This window comes from Peromyscus leucopus, chromosome 19 (assembly GCF_004664715.2).
Source record: "Peromyscus leucopus breed LL Stock chromosome 19, UCI_PerLeu_2.1, whole genome shotgun sequence".
NCBI classification, from domain to species: domain Eukaryota; kingdom Metazoa; phylum Chordata; class Mammalia; order Rodentia; family Cricetidae; genus Peromyscus; species Peromyscus leucopus.
In genome coordinates, this window is record NC_051079.1 from 66490434 (window position 1) to 66504563 (window position 14130).

The window sequence follows — 14130 nt, forward strand, 5'->3', positions numbered from 1 at the left end:
CTGTTCACAGATGTCATGATAGCAATAATGTAATAAGTCCAAAGTGGTGGAATCCAACTGATTTAATGGAAAGCTGTGTACTTTGGGTCCCCAGTTCAGAGATAATTGAAGCGATGCTATGAAACCACAGCAAAGGGAAAGAAAGCAAAGGAAAGCTCCCAAGAATTATTAGCTAAAAATATGACCAGCAACAGTGGACATCTTCAGTATAACCCTCAAGACAGATGGAATTACAGAAATACCAGAATTTGTCCACATACATTTTCATGTGGGGGATCTGGTTTAAACTTTGCTATACAAACAGCCCCTCTTTGTAGAACAGGGTCTACAAATAACTTTGGAACATCTTATTGTTTTGCTGGAAGCACACAGATTTTTGTTCACTGTCCCCATTTTGGGATTTCTGTTCCTCCCCGGATTAGGGGCAGGCGAGCCAAACTCAGGCAGCTGTGTTTTCTCACAGCGCTGATCAGGCTGGCAGACACAGACCTCTCTTTGTAGTCTGTGAGGTATTTGCCCTGTTGGTGTATCATGGATGGACTGAGTTGGAAGAAACAAGAGTTCTGTGGTCAGCACGGTCTCTTTTGTGGGTACCATTGCAGTCATGTGGCCCATTAAATCCAAGTACTCTTGAAACACTTCTTGTCTTATTTTGATACATAAGAAATTGGCGAGGAATGGCAAAGTCAGTACACAAACTCCTACAAGGCCTTTAGGCCCGAACATGGTCTTCTCACCAGCACCCACCCCAATGTTCTTTAGTGCGCTTCCTCGCTGATATTACTGGGCAATGAATCATGCTATCAATCATTCTTTGGGGCAGGGGTCAAAATGAATTTATGGGAATAAGTTTAGAAATGTCATTAAAATCAGCCCATATTCTGGTGGTTGGGAGGCTCCTGATGCAATTGTTTATGCTAAATTTTGATATTTTATAGGATATTTCTCTTCTGTGAATAGAAACCTGCAATGTTAACTTTGAAAGTGTCTTAGGGGAGAAGGAGAAGAGTCGTAGCAAAAGCCCTTGTGGGGGTTCTCCTGAGCCGATTAGCCCTGCCCATCTTTGTGGAAAACAGTCAATCTCTATCTGGGGTCACAGTGTTTGCCACTGCTCACTTCAGATGGCAAGTACCACGAGGAGACAGGTGAAAAGGGTGGAGGGGTCACTACTACTCTTTGCTTGTTTTGAAACTATAGTTGCTATTTTTCCTTTGGGTCACCCTATACTCTGGTCATATTACCTTGGGAAATTGCACTTTGTACTCTAACTCTGACATCAGGTACCCGTGACTAATTTTAATTATGTAAAGTTATACAGTAGTAAGAATTGCAGTGAACTTATGGAGTGCTTACTAGATGCTTAACATGGTTGAATCTTACCCTAAGCAGCATAGGACAGGTTTCCTTCTGCTGAAGAGGTCTCTGGTCTCATAAAAGTAAGAGAGAATTATTTATGGGAGCCACACCCCTAGGCTCAAATATACCAGTTTAGACCCATAATTGGCCTTCTTAACTACTAATTTATAAAGCACTGGTAATGTTCTCTTTGCCCTTCACACTGGAACTGCAAGGTGGGAGAACACTCTGCTCTGTTAGTTAATAAGCACCGATTTTGACTACTAATGTGTTTACACATCTCAGTACTGCTTACATTTCTTTTGGCATATGTACCACTGGCTTGAGCTGAGATGGAAGCAAGGGTCTCACTCCAGGATCTGGTACCTAACCTTAAGAAAACTGAGAGATGTCAAGGGAAATCATGTTCATAACTGGAAATTCAGGGAAGAGGGAGACCATTATCAGGAACTATCAGTGCTGTGGTGGAGAGTTTGTAGAATGAACATAGCCTCTGCCCACCATCAAGATGGCCAAAGGATGCCTTAGGGCTAGAGAAGCAAGCTTCTCCACAACAACTCATCTCCTAGGGACCTGACACCTCTCAAATGGGCTTTGGTTTGGTAGAAGAGAGGGGGAAGAATAAGAAGGTAGAAGTGGAAGCTAGGCAGTAGAAGGAGAATAAACTGTAGAAACAAGTCATTCATTGGCTGGAGAGGTAACCCTTCCTCATGAGGCAGGTTTGGAACAATCCTGCTGAAGAAATTCTGGCAGTAGCTCTCAGAGCACTAATGGGAATCTGCCTTTGCTCCGTGGTACTCCTTCCCAAACCTTGTAACATGGAGGAAAGCCAGGTAAACATTCACACAGAGAAATGCTCCAGTGAGCACCGATGTTGGAGATGCACAGGCTTCAAGTCAGAAGCACGAGGAGAGAATTTCAAAAGTTCCCATGTAGGCTCTTCTTAGCCTACCTAAGGAAGGAAGAGAAAGACAAGACCATGGAAACTAACAACACAAGGTCAGGGGAAGGAGTCACAGGATAATTAAACCTTGGGTGTCTCCAGGGATTACAGGAGTTATCTCATCTTTCCTTCTTGTTGCTAAGGGTTTCTGTTTCTGTTTTTGTTTGAGAGAAGAGAAAACTCCAGTTAAAAGAGCAGAAGGTACCATTCACAGTCAGTCCCCATTGTTAATTCCTCACTCTGTTTTCTTTCTATTCTAAACAGTTGGATTTAAATCAGCTGTTGGAAGCCTACCTTATATTTGGATATCCTAGCAGAGATTGACTACATTGATTCCATTGATAGAGTGGAAAAATATCTCTGTGTATGAATAATCCCTTCCTCCTTTCATCCTCTACCTGTTGTTTATCCATTTTCCTGGGGGTGAACTGTTCAACATTTGGTTTGTTTTAAGTTGGGTCCACCTGCACATGCCTCTCAGATGGTCAAAACATCTTGGAAGTCAGAAACAAAATACCCACTGAAGTCTAAAGAGATTTAGTATCCCAAGAGAACTTATTAAGCCTTCAGAATATCCCCCTTGAAATGCCAGGCTCTCTGGAAAACACCTGGAGAAGTTTTCTCTCCAGAACCAAATGCCAATGCTGTTTTAAAAAAATACTAAAAAAATTGTCTAGCAGGGCAAAAAGTATATGCCTATAGCATGAAACTCATGGTTTCACATAGGATAAATAGTTATGTTCATCAGGGATTTCATACAACATATATATTTGCATATGGACAAATATGTTTTGTTAGATGGTCTGTTATAATCACAGGTATTCATATTTGTTAAGACAATATTAAACTGGTGGCTGCCTTTGAAATCACAGGGAATGATGGCCCTGTTTTGTCTAGCTGCTCTAAGGATGTCAAGAATGATACCTCTCCAGGTGGTGGTTTCCTCCAGAGGGGTAACAGTATTCACAAAACAAACATGTAACTATATGCTCACAGAATAACTGAATAAAAAGACGCCATCCAAATGCTCTCCTCCCCTTGAAAGTAAGAAATAATGACAGTACAAATCAGAACAGAGTCACCCAATGGTTTATAGTGAAGTTCTTGATTTCCCTGCTAAACATTATTTTGCTATGAATATTGTAAAATGTTAGAAAAATATATTACTAATAAAACTCTCCAGTTCTTAGATGCCACAGAAATACTGGATTGCTGTAAATGTTTCTAAACCCTTAGCTGTTAGCTCTTAGTCACGTGGACTACTAGCAGACACTGGACAGGTTACTTTAGTGTGCACCTCATGCTCTGAAAGACCTCCTGAGTCTCCTGAAAGCATGACATCAGAACTGAGATGATATACAACCAGCCAGATGAAAGGCCTTGAGAACAAAGCCAAATGTTTCCAAAGCAACCACTGTAGACAGGAGGAGTCGCAGATACACCTTGCTGCAGCAGGCAAGGGATAAAGCAGACCACCACACTCATGCATTTCCTCCTTGGGGTAGTGTAATAAAGATGAACTATTTGGATACTGTTATATCCAGAAAGACAGTAAACTCAAACACTATTATGGGTTAGTCAACAATCCTGGGCAAATTTCAGTTGTAGGGTGAAAACAGCAGGAGATGAATGTGGGGATGGGTTGCATAGAATCCATGCTCCCTCAAACTCCCTCCACCTGGGAGGTGGTGGACTAAGACATCAGCTAACAAGGTTGCTAGGAGAGGTAGACTTCAGAGGGCAAATTAAGTCCATGCCATATTCCTGGCACAAGAGTCTATTTAGATAGGACTCTTCACACCTCTCTCTTGAAGTCTTTATTGAAATCATCAGCCAAAAAACAGGGATCCCGACTTATTACCCAGAGAGCTTCTGAAAAGTCTTATGTCTAGACCCATCTAAAACAACACAAGCCCACTATTACAGCTCAGCCTGGACTTTTGTGTTCTCCATGAGATGCCCTCATAAAAATTCCTACCTGTGCTGAGAGATCTCTCAGTTTTAATGTGTGTGGTAGGAGCAGGGGGAGCAGGCAGCAGCGTTAACGGAACTTTCTTATGTACTATCTGGCTTTGTGATGATTCCCCTCCCACCATGAGAATAAGCGAACATGTCTCCCCATGGCTGTATGCATTGCCTTCCTCTACCTCGCCTCAGTGCCCTTCACTGTAGAGAGGCAGCCAACAAATAAATGGCCGTCCCTCTGGGAGTTTGGGAAAGAAAGGCAATTAGAAAAGCAGAAATTCTTTTCCAAAATGGAAGAATTCACCATGCCTTGTGGTGGTCTTTCTATGACTCTGAGGTATAGGAAAACGTTTTTCTTAGAATTTGACTCAAAAACTTTGGTATGATTGACAGAAATGAAGGTGGAGCTGCACATGTACATCTTATCCATGGTCAGCCTAGTTTTGAATTAACTTAGCCATGGAAACCATGCCTATCTTAATTATTACCATCATCTTGACAGAGCCTTGGGCCACCCAAGAAAGAAGTCTCAATTAAGGGATTTTCCAGACCAGACTGGACTGTGGACTTGTCTGTGGGGGACAGTATTGATGGTTAATAATGTAGGAGGGGACAGCCTACTGTGGGATACTGCACTCCCTGGGCAGGTGATCATGAGTTGTGTAAGAAACCTGTGTAAGCATGGTCTCGTGAGCCAGAAAGAAAGCTGCATCCATCAGGGTTTCTCTGGCACATATTTGATTATCAAGTGAATTCCTCGGGAAGAGGTAATGTTGTGTGGAATAGCAAGTAAGCCTGTGTGCAAGTTCCTGTTTGAATTTCCACCCTGATTTCCCTCATTGATGGACCATAGCCTGTAACCTGAAATAAACTGTTTTGTCCCCTACATTGCTTTTAGTCAAAGTATTTTATCAGAACAACAGAAATGAAATTAAAACATCTAAATTAAGGTGGATAGCATACATGGTTACCTGGGTTCAAATACCACCTTTGACATAAGCCTCATCACACCTGTGTCTTCACCTGTGTGCTTATGAATGGGGATAAAATAATTACTGATCCCACATATTATTGTAATAATTAAATGAGATGATACATTCAATGTTCACAGAATTCCTAGTAACCTATAGTACATTTGGCTTAAATAAGTAATTGGCATACAAATATACAAGCAAAGGCAGTATGAACACATACTAACACATTTTGCTTGAGGTCAGTGGGAGCTGGATTCTCTGGAACTCCCGGAGCTACATCTTAATGTTTATATCTGTTGATACTGAATTTATGGACAGCTGGCATCCATCCATGGTCAAGTCAGCTAGTGGTGATTTGGTTCTGACTGTAACAAATCAACTATAAAATAGTGTGGCTATGTGCAGAGACATCTAAATACGGACTAGATATTAGAAAATACTAAGGAATTAGCATTAGTTTTGATAAATAACAATGGCTTATGATTGTTTTTAACGCCCACATTATTTTGAGACATTGAAACAAGTCTTCATTTTATAAGTAACATGAAATGATTGAGGTTTGATTGAAAATAACCCCATAATTAAAGCCAAAGTAAACGAGGATATAGAAGAGATAAGACTGGAGAACAAGCACTGACTACTGGAGCTGACCCCGTGGTGTGTGGTGGTGAGTTTATCTCAGCTCTGGAGAGTTACTAGCAGTGACTTTGTCAATGGATGTTCAACTATTAATAGTTTAAAATGGAAGAAAAGGGTATATGAACTACAGAAGTCATCAATGATACCAATAAGGGCCTTCATTGTAGCATATCAGTGTGTGTGTGTGTGTGTGTGTGTGTGTGTGTGTGTGTGTGTGTGTGCATGCCAGTGTGTATAAAGATCTGAGATATAAGAAAACATTTTAGTGTGAATTACATATTAATTTCTGTTACCTAATTGCCATCTAATTCAACAAACATCCATATAATATCTTTGTGTGATACCCCTTTGGCATAAAAAAGCATCCCCCTCCCCTAGCTGCAACAGTTCTAGATTTTAGAATGCTCTGCCAAAAATATCATCTTTATGAATATATATATACATATATACATATATATATCCATAATGTAACACAGATATATAATATGATACAGTATAGATATTACATTTGAAAACTTCAAACTAGTTAATTTTTAAAGTCCAACCATTTCTTCAGATTTCGAAGACCTGAAAATTGGCTCTAACTCAATTCCCAAGTTTTTTTTTTTTTTTTTTTTTTTTTTTTTTAATTTATTTACCATGGTCCCTTTCAAAGCAGGCAGAAAAGTCAAACTACTTCCACATCTCCAAAATACAGTCCAAGCATTTTCGCTCTGGCTTAAGCTTCATGTAGGCTTCACCTGCCCTGGAATAAGGTTACCACTTCATAATTCTTCTCCCCTCTTCTAGCCCAGGTGAGTGACACCTCTACTTGGAAAACTTTCAAGTTCATTCTATAATGGTATTCTCTGTTCTTTGTCTGCATTTTCAATTAATTTAATCTCTACTTCTTCAAGGGAAGAACTACCCAGACCCATTGTTTACACAGGCTTGCTATTGGTGGCTTTCTTGTGGATTGTCTTATTCGATCCTAATAAAATTCATATACACAGTAAGACCTTTTTCTTTTTATAAGAAAAAATAAGCATCAAAGTCATTCGATGTGTTTCTCAGTGTCATAAAGATGATATTTTTGGCAGGACATTCTAAAATTTAGAGAGGAGGGGGATGCTTTGTATGCCAAAGAGAGCCCTACACAAAACCTTACAGGGTTGTTTATTGAATGCATGTGGCAAATAGGTAACAATAATTCCTATATTCTCCATGCTAAAATGTTTTCCTGTATGTCTCATATCTGTCCCTGTGTGTCCTTGACCACAATAGCAGTTAACATTTTAGAAATGCATTATAAATGACAGTTCATATGTTGCTCATATACTCGTCTGATCCTTAAAGTACTGCCCCATTCTCCCTAAAGGAAGGAACTCCCCTTGTGACGATGGAGAGTTTACAGTAGGCAAGGACAAAGACTTGCAGTCTTTCCTCTGTAAGCAGTGCTTGTCTCTAAAGTCATGTTCCCCCAACATTATAGTTGGACTTGAAGAGCTGGTACCTAATTTGTTCCCCTCATTACAATGATCTCTCTACTATAGTCCCACCTGGGTCCTCCCGAGCATGTGCACAAGATTGAGGGCTTTGTCTACAAAGCCTAATCAACTGTCACATCTTAGTAGCAAATATACTAGAAACAAAGCAAAGAACTGTATGCTGTTTGTGTCCTAGATGAGAGGACTTTGTCCTAGCATCTGCTTTAGATTGCTCCTTGGAGATCTCAGCCTCCAAGGGATGGAATTCCTCCTGGGGATGGGCTGGTAGGCAGAGAAAGGGACTTGCCACAAGTGCAGGAATAACCAGCTGCTACATGACTTTCCAGTGGCATGGAAAGCCTGCAAAGAAAACAGAAAGTAAGAGCATAAATGTAACGTGTAACAATGGAAATTCCAATAGCTATACAAGGCTGTGTAGATGAAAGAGGAAAAGACAGCCCCAGAGGCCATCATTTATATTTCTGTGGTAGAAAACCAGGAGGCTTGTTTGTTTCTCTGTGCATTCCAAATTCTTACTTTATAGCTTTTGTATTAAGGGAAAAAGAAAGAAAGAAGAGATCAGAGCTCATATTTATTGGGCTTTCACTAGAGAATTAGAAGACAAATCTTATTTCTCTCAGGGATGGAGAACATTGGTCTCAGATAGAGAAATGTGTGTCCTCATTTCCGATTACTGGAGACTAGAGATGGCAGTCTTCAAGTCTGCCAGCTGCTTCAAAAGTCAAGGATGGGAAAAGTCGGTGTGGTTCAGGTGTGAATTCTAGAGGCTTTTCCATCTATGCTTTGAAAACTCCATGAGATGGCATGCCTGCCAGCCCTAGACCTCACTCTAACAGACAATTCAAACTGTGGTGTTGAGGCCAAATTCACTCCTTTGGTAAAGACTACCCATCCACAGTATATAGTAACTTAGATACCCAGGCACTACCTGAAAAGTCAGTCCAAGATGGAACAAGGTATATTCGGAAATCAAAGCAGAAGGGAGAATTTGGTTCCTTATCCTTCTCTGCTTTACCCGAATGCAGAGAGAAGAACGGATGCAGACAGAATGGTCCAGTCCAGTAGAGTCGCCACTCGCCACTCTCATGTCATTAAACTTAGTGAGGGGATCAGGACAATGATTTAGGAGGATGCATCAGGAACAGGCATAAAGGAAAGGACTAACCCAGCCCATGTTCAAGGAACCTGTGGACTGCAGAGAAGCTAATCAGCTCTCCCAGCAAGAGGTCCTCCTGGGTTTCACCCAACATTCAGTGAAAGTTCCTGGAAGTGAAAACATCCATGGATTATTGCATGGAGCCTGCTTTCAGCTTCTATTTGGGAAAATTCCCCAAGGCTGGTGTTGACTTGAAACACACCCCTGCCCTTTGGATTCAAGACTGACACTGGAAAGTTAACTTTGATCTTAGCCTAGCAGGCTGCCCACGGGAATCACATAACTTCCTGGCCTCAAGAATGGCATCCTGTGTAGTCAAACAATATGCTTGCAGTCTTAGGGGATGACATAAAAATGGAACGATGTGGGGGAGAACAAGCAGGGGAGCGAGCCATCTGCACCGGAGACTGTGTGGATGGGCAGGGTTGCTTGGAGAGTGCCTTTCTAGGATCCTGCCTTCCAAGGCAGTAGACCAGCCTCAAATGAGCCTACCTCTGCCTTCATTTTTTCCGCTCAGTTTAAATCTAGTATCTGACGATATCTCTAAATAATCGCGGGAAGCATTGGATCATGTCAGAAACACGCCATGCCCCAAACACATCTACATGTAATCATTGCCACACTCATGATCATTTACTCGCACATACACTAACACAACACACACACACACGTGCTCTCTCACACACAGACCTTCCAGAAACTCATTGTGCACTATCTTCCTCTGGGAGAAACAAAACATCCCCTCCAGGAAAGGCTTTCTACCCACTGCAAAGGAATAACAGGCAAGTGTGGAATGCTGGGAGCAGGAGACATAGTTGTCCTGAGGGAAGAGCGCCTAAATGGGTTACCCAATACCAAGTGCTCAGCCCTGCTGAGCTGACAGGTAACACTACACAGACTGAGCAGGCTGAATTTGTATATTTAGGATACATATGTATACACACGTATACATATAATCATGGAAAGAATACGATCATGTCGCCAAGATGTGTTTATGTATGTATGTATGTATGTATGTATGTATATAAAAATTAAAGAAACAAGTCATGAATTAGAGAGTGAAATGTGGGACAGGTACATGGGAATTATTGGAGAGAGGAAAGGGAAGTGGACATGATATAATTATATTTTAATTAAAAAAAACCACATCATTTAAAAGTTGAATTTAAAGTGAAATGAAACCTTTAGCTGAGATGTCACTGCTTGAGAGAGATAATGGAGGTGAGTGGGAAATGACTCAATGGTGATTGTCTTTTGCTTTTCTTTCACATTCTCTCAGATCCACTGGAAGTTTGTTTGCAAATGTGAATAGCGTTCAGTTTCTTGTTGGTTTTCAATGCCTGGCAAGAGAGCCCTATGGGTCATCTACAATAGACTGAGACAGAAACAACTTAAATGGTATTCAGGTCTGTTCTTTTTTTCTTCCTTCCTTCCTTCCTTCCTTCCTTCCTTCCTTCCTTCCTTCCTTCCTTCCTTCCTTCCCTTACTTCCTTTCTTTCCTCTTTCTTTCTTTCTTTTTCTTTCTTTCTTTCTTTCCTTCTTTCTTTCTTTCTTTCTTTCTTTCTTTCTTTCTTTCTTTCTTTCTTTCTTTCTTTCCTTTCTCTCTCCCTCTTTCTTCATTTTTTTTTAAGTTTCATGAGGCAAGGCTTCTCTATTACACAGCCGCAGCTGTCCCAGACCTCACTTTGTAGACCAGGTGGGCCTCTAGCTTACATACACCCACCCGCCCTTGCCTCCCAAGTGCTGTGGTCAAAGGCCTGCCCAGCAGCACTGGCTTTCAGATCTGCTCTGGACGTTCACTAGGGATCCCTCAATTTGTCAGTTCCCCTCCTCCAGTTCTCTCTGCCTACTCTCTGTCCCTGTTTCTGTTCTGTGTGACATGGGACTGTTTTATATCAGAATCTGGGTTCTCAGATGCCCTGGCAATAAAAGGGTGCCTAGAGGTCATAATCCGTAAAAGAGAAGTAGTGTAACCCACAAAAAAAGTATCGTGAGGGCACCACATGCAAGTGGTTTAAAGATGGAAACATTCCAGAATACAAGGAACTCTGTTAGAAAGTTGATTGTTCCACACCCACAAGTTCAGTGTGATGTCCTCTGCCACCAGCAATGATGTCCTTTGCTACAAAGGCCAGCACTATGGGATTAGAAAACCAAGAGTGAGTTGGGATGATAGAAAGTTTCCTATGAAAAGGGACCAGGGACTGAGCACCACAGACATCATTCTTGAATGTGTCTTTCTTTTTGTCGATCCTGGGCCTCTGCTGGAATCTGTGGGAGAAGGTGAGGTATCTACGTCTCATCTGTATATATGTGTACGTCTACGTAGGAACTCCTCTTCCAGAGACAGAGAGAATGATTTTACATTTTCACCCCTGCTAAATAGGTTACCCAGAACACCTTCTTTCTTGAGAAAGGGTCTCTATGTAGTTCTGGCTGGCCTGGAGCTTGCTATGTAGACCAGGCTGGCCTCCAACTCACAGAGATCCATCTACCTCTGCCTCCCAAATGGTGGGATTAAAGGGTTGTACCGCCACACCTGGTTCCCAGAGAGATTTTGCCTGGTCCCCCTTGCCATTTCTAATAGTGATCTTCAAGCAGCACTCTAGCTAGAGAAATATGACATGTTCCCCAACCACTATCAGCAATAACTCATCTGTCTGCCTTTGCAGGACCCTGGATTAGCCCAGCCATAACAAGGTATTATACATAGGCATACAAATATTATAGAAACATACAGTCCAGAGAAAGAGAAAAAGAGAGAGAGGAGGTAGAACTCCAGCCTAATTCCACTCTGTTTCCTTCAATTGAACCCTGTATTAATTCAATATTCTAAGCATCTTGATCTAAATGCATTTTGTTTTGCTTTTCTCTATGGCACACTAAGAAAGTCAGAGTAGAAAGCAATCATTTTGTCAAAGGTGAGATAAGAGAAGAGCTCCAGAGACAAGTACCAGGTCTCTCTCTTCGGTACCTGAAGTCAGAGAAGCAGGAGGTCCCCCGGGAAGCTTTGGTCCTTGCATCAATTTCATTTACTCACAACCTAACTACAGATCACACCACTCTCAAACCACATCAAACCCGGACAGAGACTTACCTGTGTCTGAAATCCTTTGAGGTCACTGGCTGCAAGGTCACTGGCTGTGAGGAGCTGAAAAGAACAAAGAAGTTTTTCTTAGTAATGCTTCTCAAAGTTTGCACACAGCATCCCTAGGACGACCAGCCCACAACTACCATAGCCCAGATTGGCACTTCAGTCACAAAATGTATGGAACCCAGACACTCTGAGCTTCCACAATGTGTCCACAACCTCTCTGACTTCCTCCCCATCATCATGTTGCCTTCTTGTGTGCTACCACTTATTCAAAGGGGCTTAAGTCAGGGAGCAAAGGCTATGGTTGAGGGTCACTGGCTCACTGAAATTGTGAGATATAATGCATGTCCACAGATACATCAATTTCTTTAAGGAGAAATTCTCTAACTTCAAAGTACTCCATGATAAACCCAATTAGCAGTTATAATTTCATATAGAAGGCACTGCTCTTCTAACATGACTTTTTCGTTCGTCCTCGTAAACACAAGTCAGAGAAACTGACTCTTGACTCTTCTCACCAACATGGTTTGGTTTGCCTTTATTGTATGTTGCTTGTGATTTTATATTCTATCTAAGTGTTCATAGCTTATGCTTCAATTATACACAGAATTAGAGAATAAAATTAAATTCCGAGTGTGTCGTGCACACACACACACACACACACCTTTGTTTAATTGATATTGTAGGATTAGGGTGTGGTTTTCAGTACTTTTTCCTCTTTTCTGGGGGTGGAAACCCCTCAATGATAACATCACATTAATTAATGAAAGAGACCCACTCTGGCCGTTGATAAGTGCTGGAAAAGGGTGGGGTAACAAGGAAAAGGGAAAGTGCCTGTTTTAAGTCAAGGAGTATGATGGACAATGTAGGCCTAGAGAGTATTTGGGGAAAATTCTATGAGTTCACTTTTTCTCTCACAATATTCTGTTTGGTTCAGGGAATAGAAGGAGCCCTGCTAGGCTCTGGGGTCTTCCATGGGACAAAGCTGAAGAGGGTTTTCTAGAATCCCTAATCACTCGACCACATATGAGCCACAGTGGGATTTGGGCTAGAACAGCACATTCTGCTCAGCCTTGGGGTTGCCCAGCCAGTGGGATGGATTTCCCATCCTGGGAAGAAGCCAGCGTGGCCCCTCTTAGTTGTAAGGAAACAATCAGGCAGCTCCCTATGAGGCCACGGGCCCAGGCACAGAGCTCAGGCACAATGGAAGACTCAGTCCTTGCCTTCAGAGGGCACCCTGTCCAGAAAACGCTCACACAAGCGAACATCAGCAGAAGTGGCGGAGTCCATGTCTCAGGCTTTGGAGAAATGGGGAGAAGGCTGGGGGCAGGGTTGGTGAAACAGATGAAATTTAAGCTGATCCTCTGAATGAAGAAGGTAGGAGGAGAAGGGGCTTGCTTCAGTGGGAGCAGTTTGAAGAATGAAGGCAGGGTAAGGGACTTGCTAATCCCAATATCCCCCTCCATTTGCATCCATCAGTGCAAGTCCCAGCCTCCTTCAGGGAGCAGGGAGGAGATTATAGTACACTGAGAATCACTCCAGTTCCGGCACGCTGATGATTGATGCTTTATATATACTTTATATATTATACCTTGTTTCAATTTGTTCCTCTTTCTAATCCCCACAAATCCTGACATGGAAAGTACCTACATGCCATGCATGAGAAAAGTGATTAAAGTTAAGCAATATTTTCTAGGTGTTACTTGGAACTACATGTATTTTGGGTTTTAACTATATTTTCCCAATGACCAAGCTTTGTCTCCTATAGTGTGTGTGTGCATGTGAATTTCAACAGATTGGAGACCTTCTGTAGAGTTGAGGTGGGCATAGGAAAAAGGCCAAGTATCAGAATATTAACCAGAAGAGCTCCATGCAGTAACATACTGCTTATGTCCTGATCAGTGACCCTTAACAAGCCCTTTCGCTGAGACACTCTCATTTCTCGGTAATGAGCATCTACTCTTCAAAACTTACCAATACAGCATAAGCCTTGAACTGAATCAGGCAAATGCAGAGGTGACACACAGACTTCATATAGCTATGAAGCCACTGACATGCATCAGCACATCAGTCACCACACAAGCATCAGCACTGGAGAGTCATCTCAGAAACGTTCCAGGCCCTTCAGCTTCAGCCAAGAAATACCCACCTACCCGTTGGGCTCACCACGAGAGCAGAGACAGGGGACTAAAACATCTACCTCTTAGCTCGGAAATGCTGACAGTGAGGGTAAATTACAAGTGTATTCACAACATCTTCAAATGTGTATCATTTCTTCACGTCCATGGCAGAGGACTGAGAACTGAGCAAATCCATTTGTATAGAAATCCAGCAGGCTTGATTATGGTTTGTTATGTCTCCTTTGGTTCTCAACAAAGTTATAATGTACCCCCTGCCAGAAGTCTTAATTCTCTCTTCTCTTCTCTCAGAATAGAATCAGATGTGTGCAGTTTAGTTCTTAACTCCCTCAATTTCTATTTTGTGTTGCTGCATATATTATTTTAAACCAACAACAA

General features: G+C 41.9%; 1 protein-coding gene across 1 annotated transcript in view; it reads right to left on the reverse strand.

The window, feature by feature from the left end:
* Setbp1 (SET binding protein 1) overlaps positions 1-14130 on the reverse strand; it is a 363269-nt gene that overhangs the window by 167964 nt on the left and 181175 nt on the right. Inside the window, 1 exon segment of the mRNA XM_028871988.2 lies at positions 11618-11671. Coding sequence (XP_028727821.1) covers positions 11618-11671 — 54 coding nt within the window.